We start from the raw sequence: 9657 nt of genomic DNA, 5'->3' as shown, positions 1-9657 counted from the left end.
CATTTTTCATCGGTCGATACGTACTTATGAATGAAATTATTTCGATATTATTTCGGACGGTTCTCGTTACGTATAATATTTCTCATTTCTCATTAGTATAATATTCAGCGATACTGTGTAATCTGAATTTCATTCGATAGAGCTCTCCTCGATTTTGCGTATTTCGCTAAATATTTGCCGTTAATGAGTCGTCCGACCTACGGCTATAAGGTTCAAACGTTCGTCTACGTTATAGTTATATTCAATATATCGTTCTATTCAAGTTTTAAGTATTACACGCACAGGACTTCTCTTTCTTTCGTTTTTTTTTTTTTACAAGAGAAATCAATTAATCGATCCTCAACTATTAATATACGAAAAAATAACGTCGAAGCGAGGCGAGCATCTCTCCCTCCCACCCTCTCTCTCTCTCTCTCTCTCTCTCTCTCTCTCTCTCTCTCTCTCTTTGTTTCTCCGTCGTACAGGAGATTCAGGTGGATAGGGAGTAAAGACGAGAGTAGAAAAGGCCATCGAAGCGACCACCGACGTTAATACGTATACGTTCGCTTTATTAAAATAAACTCGAAATGATCGACGGAAGATTACTTTATTTAGCCGAGAGATCGAAACACCGTGTTATCTCGATTGTTACAACGGATTTACGAAACAGTGATATCCTTCTATAGAATACGCTATTAACCTAACGTAATCGTCAAAATTCGTTTCGTAGCACGTTCGAGTCGCGTTATCGCGATCTTTTCAAAATTCATCCGACCCTTCTAATTTTCTTTTTCATGATCTCGCGGATCGGTAAAGAAACAGAAATACAGACAACAGTCTGTTGTCTCTTTTTTTAAACATTCGAGCGAAAAGGAAGAAAAGCCGAAATAGAAAAGGCCGTCGGAGAAGCGACGACGCGCTCGCTCTACGCACGTATTATTAAAATAAACTTTACGCGGTTCTTCGGTCCCGAAAAGGTGACGAGGTCTGTGCCAACCGAGATAGTTACGACGATTTTGCACGTCTCTTTTTACGATGCATGATCGTTTCGTAGGCGCAAAAAGAAGCATCGTCTTTGATAAAATCTTCGGGAGGGGAGGGGGTGACAAATGTCGTCCCTCGTCTCGATCCCTCGAAATGAATATTCGAACGATCCGGAGCAACGTGCGCGGGAGCGTGCGCCACTGACACAGCTGACTACCGATATCGGCCCACGCTCCTTGCATATCGTCCCACGAAGGCGAATATTAGATCACGAAAAATAAACAGCACCTTTCTTTATGCCGACCTTCGCCCGCGTGCTTAGGACATGATTTTACACATAGCGAAATATCCGAAATCATTGTTTAGTCTGTTATTCGCCGGTTCTAAGAAAAATATGCTGCTTTTCTTTTTCTCTCCAAGTTTCTAAAAAGCGATGGTACCGATTATGATTTTCGTTTCGCTCGTTATCTCTTTCCCATTTCTGCCGGTGAACGTAATTTGACTTTAATAACGAGAAGGAAGAAGATTGAAAACATTATTACAAAGTTTTGTTATAGGTATTATCAACGAAACGGATACGGTTACTATTTTGACTATAACGTTATTGAGAATATACACTTTATTCTTTTGCACGTATCGATTTGTATTTTTATATTTTAGTTTTGTCGCTCGTTGGTCGAATTGCTTCGTCCCGAGTTACGAGTAGTTCTTTGAAACGAGATGGTATTACGATATACCACATGATTGAAATTCAACGACAAAATCAAGAGAGAATCAATTCGTGGACGGTACTACTTTCCGCGAAGCAGACTTTTGCTTTGCCCCTGCGAATGAAAACACGTAGATACGGAACGCATAAATATGCTCGCAGTTTCGAGACTGGAGTACGTTCTATAACCCATCACGGGTACCCCACGAGGATCGTTCCTCCCGTTGAAATTGAAAAGATGTGTTTTAAGATAAAATCGGATCGGAGCTTCTTTCGAAAATGAGAACAAATAATAAGATCGAATTTTACGTACCTATTAATAAAAACGACGGCGCTATGGACGAGAATATTCTTTTCGAGAAATACGTCTTTAAATACGTCAGGATCGATCGTAAACTTATTTTCACGATTTTCACTGGCAACCCCGTTTGATAGCAATTCGTATTGTGTGCATCCGTCCGTCGGGTTTACCCCGTGAAAAAGAAAAATTTCACTCGGTTGTGTAAGCGTCAGACGATTTCGCGATGGATGATAATTTTTGTTTTCTATTTTTCTTTTTTTTTGAGAAGCTGAGACCGAATCGTAAAAAAAAAAAATAAACACCGTTCGATACTATCACTTCACATCACATGTTTAAGAAACCATCTTGGACGCTTTAACGAATATCAACTCGTTTCTTATTCTTCTCTCGAACGAAGAAAAATATCCAAGATAGATAGGTAGATGAACCGACAGTTCAGACGTACGTACGTACGTACGTACGTACGTACGTCCACACATAGATACGTACATTGGGAACATCGATTGAAAACCGAGAACGATCTCGAAGTCGAGGGAAAGAAGAAAAACGAAAAGTATTTACAAACTGAAAAATACGCGTCCGGTCACGCGTGTTAGCACGCGTCATATCGTGGGAGGTAACACGCGCGTGTACTAGAGCGTCCTCGAGAACAATTCTCGCATACACTTCCGGGCGATCGATACGGCTCGGTTGAAGTAACACGTGCAGCGTGCACTGCTTTCACCACTTGGCCACTTCTCTCTCTCTCTCTCTCTCTCTCTCTCTCTCTCTCTCTCTCTCTCTCTCACCCTTTTGATTTCCTCTCGTTTCGCGAAACGAGTACGAAGAAGAAGAAGAAGAAGGAAAAGAAGAAGAAGAAGCAGAGAAAGAAGAAGAAAAATAAGAAGAAGAAACACGATTGACACGTGTCCCTATTTCGTCGAACACTTGTGTCTCATGGAAAAGAAAAAAGAAAAAGAAAAAGAGAGACAGAGAGAGAGAGAGAGAGAGAGAGAGAGAGAGAGAGAGAGAGAGAGAGAGAAATAGGAGGGGAGGAGCAGGGGAAGAAAGTATAGGTTCTTTCTCTCACGCATGCGAGAGAGCTTGCGCGTAAGCTCGCAAGCTTTCAATCGAAGAAGAAGACATTGCTTCTCGTACCGTCCGGTATCAAACAAGGATCTCGATCGTGCCCTTCCGTTTTTTCATTTCTTTCTTTCTCTCTCCCTTTTCTCTTCCTTCATGATTCTCTCTCCCCTCTCCCTCTCTCTCTCTCTCTCTCTTCTTCTTCTTCTATAGATTTACTTATCAACGCACTCGCGAGTTTCCTGTCGATTTATCCTCACTTCTCGGTCAGTCGGTCGGTCCACGTTCACGGCGTCTCGTTCATTCGATGCACGTTTATTACTCTCCCTCTCTCTCTTTCCCTCCGTCCCTCTCTTTCTCTCGCGCTCTTCGTTATATCTCGCTCGTTCTCTCCCTCTCCGTCTCTCTCTCTCTTTCTCTCTTTAGCTCCTTCTTGCTTGCGAGCAGAGCGAAGAGAGAGAAAGACAGAGATACGGTATCTATCCTACGCCTCTATCTCTATCTGTTTTTCTTTTTTCTATTAATGGTGCAACCGCGAGAATTCGCTCCCTTTCGCCGTTTCTCGAGACGCACCGTAGATACGGGAACGTGCGTCAGGGTGGTGGCATGATTGCGACTATCCACCTCGCCGTGGCACAACGTCGGCGCTGCCCTCGCCGCCGTTCGACGCCGTTCGACGCCGTTCGACGCCGTCGCGGCGCCCCAATGCTTCTCTATCTCTCTTTCTCACACTTTACATAGGACACATGCGCTGTTCGATAACAACCAACCGTACTTCTCCTCTACGCTTCTTCTTTTTCCTTCTTCTTCTTCTTTTTTCTCTTCTTCTTCTTCTTCTTCTTCTTCTTCTTCTGCTTCTTCTTCATTTTGCTTTTCGATATTTCTTTTCACCCTTTCTGTCATCTTTTCATTTCCTTGAATACGACTGATATTGATTAAATCTTTTTATCTTCGAATCTTCACAATCGCGTGTCTCTCTCTTTGAATGAATTTTTTTCTTTTCTCGTTATAATTTTCTCTTTTTCTTTTTTTTTCGAAATACAAAAAAATCGTTGCTCTCTATTTTCCTTTCGAGCGAGAATTCGAACGAAGATTTCCTCTTATGTATAAAAGTAATGATTTTGAGACTTGAAAATTGCTGACAATTAATTCCATCGGCTAACGGTGAAGCGTTCAGCGCGACGCTATTTACCAGAAAATCGAAGACAACGACTTCTGTAACGCGCTTCGTGAAATTCAATAGATTTCTACTGGCGACAAGGGAAACAGGTCACTCGTTGCTCCGACGTCTGAAAGCAAACTCTCTTACGAAGTTCGACGATTTGTCCCAAAGCTAAGTCTTCTAAATTGCTCGAAATAAGGAAGGTAGGCTCTCGTTCATCGTTACGATCGTGAACAATTTTTCGCGCTGAGAAACAACGAAAAACATATCACAAAAATTCATTAAACAAATTTACTATATTTTTAATACGAATATATTGTACGAGAGAATATAGTTGTAAACTTTTTTAATTTATTAAAAAGTCATATTTTTTAATTTTCTAAGTTTTTATACGACCTAATTTTTGTAAATATTTTGAAACAATATTTACCCGTATATTTTCCATTGATTTTACTGTCAGTCGATTAATCCTTGCGACTATTAAACAATCGTCGAATTTATTTGTTTCTTTTATATGAGATGTCAGCACTAGTTGATTGTTAGTCGCGAATGATATCGACCACCGGACAAAGCGAGCTCTGTATAACCGTAGATAATTTCGGATGAAATTGTCAATCGTGATAGAATCTTTCTTTTTAATTTATATTTTCACCTTTCTAACGATACATTATTATCATTTTAATTTAGTATTATTTATTTCATTATATTATTTGATTACAAAATTTAACATTTTGCAGTCGGTATGTACGACAATGTCTATCGATTTTCAAATACAAAACTTTACGAACAGAAGATCGTTGTATTTTCTTCTGAAGCAAAACGTCAGAAATAATATGTTAAATAAAATAATACCTTTGACGAATCGTTAAATTAGTAATGCAATTAAGTGCATTAGAATATTGAAGATTGATTCGCGATAGGAATCGACGAGCGTTGTTTAAATCGAAACGAAACAAACTATTAAGATAGATCTTAAAAGTGACCTATAAAAAAGAGAGATGATTAAGAAAACATAGATCCGTAATCGCGAATGAATCTTGATATCATTGTTAAAAATTATTACCCGATAATGATCGTGATATATGATATAATCGATATTATTTCACGTGGCATTTGCTTTTATAAAGAGTCAACGATATATCTAAAAGGTATTATGATTTTATCAGATTCGCAAATGAAACGCTCGAGTTCTTGGAAGAAATGAAGATAAAAACTGATGATTTCTCGCCGGCGAAAAATTGATGAATCTACAAGCAGTATTTGTTCGAAGTGCGATTACAACTGTACGTTTCGTTATGTTCACGAGAGATTCGTTAAGAAGAAAGTAATCATTTCTGAAAATGATCGTTTAATCGAATATTTTTGTTGAAAGTATTTCGGACTCTTATCCGAATATAGATTATTTTTTTTTAAATATACATCCGATACGTGTTTTTGCGGAAAAGATAAATTAATTCGTCGCGAGGAAAGTTGATTTCTTTCTAGGTAAAGAAATAAAATAAGTAAGCCGTATGTACGGACTCGAAGTAGTAGCATTGGATTACCGTGCGTGACCAAGGGAACACCTCGTTTGCACGCATCAGGTTTCAACCGGTAATGAAATTATTTTCCTTTCCCCAAAGGAATTGACATTTTGACTTCTCCGATAGTCAGTACGTCGTACAATGTCCATCGAGAAAGAATCTTCCTCGACGTAAGTGCAATCACGATCTTTCTTCTAACATTCTTGACGTTCTTTCGTTACGCTTCAATTCGACATATGTTTGTAAATTATTACTGATTATCGTCGTTCGATCTAAAATTAATTTCGCTAAGTTCATCGAGATCAAGGTCGATATCACGTTTTACAACTTTTTATAAATTTATCGCGGACGTATATATCATACGTAATCGGAGTCTGCGCACTGCGAATAAATCAAGTATCGAGTCCGTCAACAAAAATTAACAGTTCGCTCAAAACATATTTTTCCCTATTTTTTTTAGTAACAACGTTCGTACTTTTTATAATCTCCATGAGACGCTCGTATCGTTTAAGGAATCCTCGTTTTATCTCGTCGTGCGTTCTCTTTTCGAATTAAATGACAAACCGATCTCGAAGTATCACGAAACTAGGTCAATTGTCTAAACTTTTTCATAACGAGATTTGTGAAATCAAATATATATATATATATTATTTTTGTTGCTCGCATACCTACATGAAAATGAATAATCGTTGAAGTAACTCTTCGTAAAACTATCGACGGAATTTCTTGAATTTTCAATCGACGTACGCTACTCCGAAAAGAAAGCGAAAATAAGTCATCGTAGGTTGTCGACGGTTGTCAATTTTATCGACGTTTTACGTTTTGAGCTGAAAAGAAATTAAATATTTCTTTCAGGAGAGGACAGGAAAGCTTGACAGGCATGGATCTTTTAAGTCTGACATTTCGAGCTCTGGATATGACAGACTCGGAAACGAAACGAGATGATTTTCTGAGCGTTACCAGAGAGCAAACTTACGAAACAACTTCTAACGTTACGTCGAAGGAAAAAGCGAGAAAATCGAAACGAAACGAGGAAGGATCGAGATTCGGTGAACTTAGATGCATTAGTATGGATGAAGTAGCCTGGCACGATACGCCGAATAATTGTTGGGTTATAATTTACGATTACGTTTACGATTGTACCGAGCTATTGAAGACCCATCCGGGTGGACAAGACGTTCTTCTTGAATACGCTGGAAGGGATGCCACCCTTAGTTTCATTGGCGCTGGACATTCGAAATTCGCGCAAGATATTCTCAAAGAATATCTCATCGGTGAACTTCCACTTAAACAGAGAATCTTTCGTGTACCCGATGGCGTCAAAGTTGTTGGACTTTAAATTATTATACTTTAATTATTAATTTCGTCGATTTCGTTCGTTATGACGATTCTTTTTTGCTTGCTTCTTTTATTTTTATTTTATTTTTTTTTTTTTATACGAACGTTCCTACAAACACATGTATCTTATTTATTTTCCAACTTCGTCTTAATTTTTTTTTTTTTTTGAGACTGCTAAAGGTCGCGTACTGAAAGAAAAAAGGGATCGAAAGAGATTTGGTCGAATATGTACGACACGGATTAATTAAGTTATGATAAAAGTTATGATCGTGACATCTTATGTTTTATTGTATCGTCTCGATAAATAGCGAGACAAATAACTATTGTAGTTTTTCCATTGCATCTCCAAAGGATTACGAACTTTGGAAAAATTATCGATATTTTGTTCCTTTTTTTAAGTTATTAAAACTGTCTAAAAGAAACTATTTTTAGCGTTTCCGGAAGATTCGCATTCGATGAACGATAATCTGATTTGATTACTGTCGAACGTATGCCTTTAATAACTTATGAACTATTATCTTATCGAATATTCTTCCTTTCAAACGTTCATGATATTTGTTGTTTATGATTAAACCGGGGAAATCACTTGATTCTATTTTTTTTTTTTTTACTGCAGTTGAACTTTTTTTCGATAATGTATACATTGCTATAAAGTTCAAGACTTATCGCAAGTTTTTATGTTAGATAAGTTCGTTACGAAATGAAATTTCATTTCTTCTTGCGATTTCATTGATCATTCGCATTAATCATTCTTATTAAATGCAATTACGTACTTTTATGTAGTCATATTATGTACTTATTTTATGTACTTATTTTATGTAATAATTTATTTTTTCGCTAACGCTACAGCCTCAAATCAATCACATCGATTTTACGTTGTAAATTGTAACTAGAATATTTCTTACGTGTAACGCAAGATAATCACTGCCGCTTAAAAAAGATATTAATGAAATAAAAATATACACTTAACCCTTATCTCCGCACGTCTGTTTCTCAAGGCTAACATAGTCGGTCAAACAATCCTTGAAATTCTAATAGAACGACTTATCTTGTAATATCCAACGATTTCTTTTCAACTGCAATAACTATGTTGCAAGAGGTGTGTTTATGGTTGTAAACCATAGAATTGGACGCCACCGTTGTTGGTTAGCCATTGGTTTTTATTTCGTTACTATTTCCATCAGGAATATATTCTATAATAATCCGATTTAGGATAATCGGATGAAAACACGAAGATTCGATGTATTAAAACAAAAAAACAAGACAATCGATCTTCACAGCGGTATATTATATTTCTTGGTCCTCTAAACATTCATAATATACAGAACATACAGTATGGATCGTAATAGCAATATAGTTCGATTTCTTAGCACATTATGTTTTGTTCTTTTTTTTTTTTTTTTCTTTAACTCGGCAGATAACTATCTTTAGTTTAGCTTTCGTTTACTGACGACGTTTAGTTCGTTTTGTTTATTTTTTATTTTTTATTGTTTTTCTCTTATAAGTGGGGTGGGTTTTTTTTTTACTTTAACATTTAAATGTGAAATCGCAGACATTTAATTTTCTATTAACGCACGATAACTGATTCTAGTGTAAATATATGGTTTCCTTGTCCATTCGAAAAATCCTATAAGAAACGAAAGATATTATTTATCATACAAAAATATAAGTTTTTTGTGTACATTTCTCTCCTCGTGCACTGATAGAAATTGAAACAAGTTTTATCAAACTTTCTTTCTCTTGTTTCTTTCTTTTTCTTTGTTCAATCGTTTCAATTTTTTCTTTTTTGTAATAAAGTTAAGTCTCACTGATATTTAATGTACAATCGACGAAAAATGATTTTATTTAAAGTTTCGAAATGCGAATTATAGACTTAATAGAGATACTGAGATAACTTAAATAAAAATCGGATTTATTTTGACGCTTAATTTATCGTTATACATACAAGAATATCTAAAGTCCATATCTCTATCCGTTTCTCGTTTTCTCCGAAAATATTTCACACTATGTTTCTACTTTTATCGATATCGTTAATCTACTAGTGATAATTGTTTCGTAAATACTTCATTTTCGTTCGAACGTGTCGTATTATTTTAAATTAATTGAAACGCAATAAAGATCTTTCGTTTTTCATCCTTTGTCAAAATATATAATTTGTACGAAGAGAAATTGTTACGAAGAAAAAGAAAATAAATACACATCTATGTAAATACTTTCGTCTCTAATTTTCTATCAAATTAATTTTTTCTTTACTTTGTTATAGCTCGATCGAGAGACGATATGCGTTTATCGTTGAGAACATTTATAATAAATTGACAATTGTGAAGCTGCAAACAAATACTTTCATTTCAAACGTCGTTCTTTTCTCTTTCTCCCTCTCTCCTTTTTCAATGTTTAAATGTGTACACATGATGATCTTAGCTCAGAGATAGTAATTTTTCTTATTGACTCATTTAATTACTGCAAATTGCTTAATAAGTTGTATATAAATATTGGAATGATCTACAGAGAACGCGATTTTGATGTTCATTAATGCTATTATATCGAAAGTTATTAAATTCCAGTCGTTTAGCATGGATATTTTCCTCCGACATTGAAA

At 36.2% G+C, this 9657-nt stretch overlaps 1 protein-coding gene across 2 annotated transcripts; it reads left to right on the top strand.

The window, feature by feature from the left end:
* Positions 1-5472: 5472 nt before the first annotated feature.
* LOC122627721 (cytochrome b5-like) lies at positions 5473-7159 on the top strand. 2 transcript variants are annotated; one of them, XM_043809097.1, is made up of 2 exons: positions 5473-5890; positions 6576-7159. In XM_043809097.1, the coding sequence occupies exons 1-2, from the start codon at positions 5862-5864 to the stop codon at positions 7057-7059; spliced, it is 513 nt and encodes a 170-aa protein (XP_043665032.1). In that variant the 5' UTR covers positions 5473-5861; the 3' UTR covers positions 7060-7159. The 2 variants fall into 2 exon arrangements, with proteins under 2 accessions (XP_043665032.1, XP_043665033.1); XM_043809098.1 differs by lacking the exon at positions 5473-5890 and adding an exon at positions 5919-6500.
* The last annotated feature ends 2498 nt before the right edge of the window (positions 7160-9657 follow it).

The sequence above is a fragment of the Vespula pensylvanica genome, chromosome 3 (assembly GCF_014466175.1).
Source record: "Vespula pensylvanica isolate Volc-1 chromosome 3, ASM1446617v1, whole genome shotgun sequence".
Lineage (NCBI taxonomy): Eukaryota > Metazoa > Arthropoda > Insecta > Hymenoptera > Vespidae > Vespula > Vespula pensylvanica.
This window is presented reverse-complemented; position numbering and strand designations above follow the sequence as displayed.

Coding starts and splice junctions, on each gene's coding strand:
- LOC122627721 (XM_043809097.1), top strand. CDS start 5,862: ATGTCCATCGAGAAAGAATCTTCCTCGAC. Junction 5,891..6,575: donor GAGAAAGAATCTTCCTCGAC/GTAAGTGCAATC, acceptor TATTTCTTTCAG/GAGAGGACAGGAAAGCTTGA.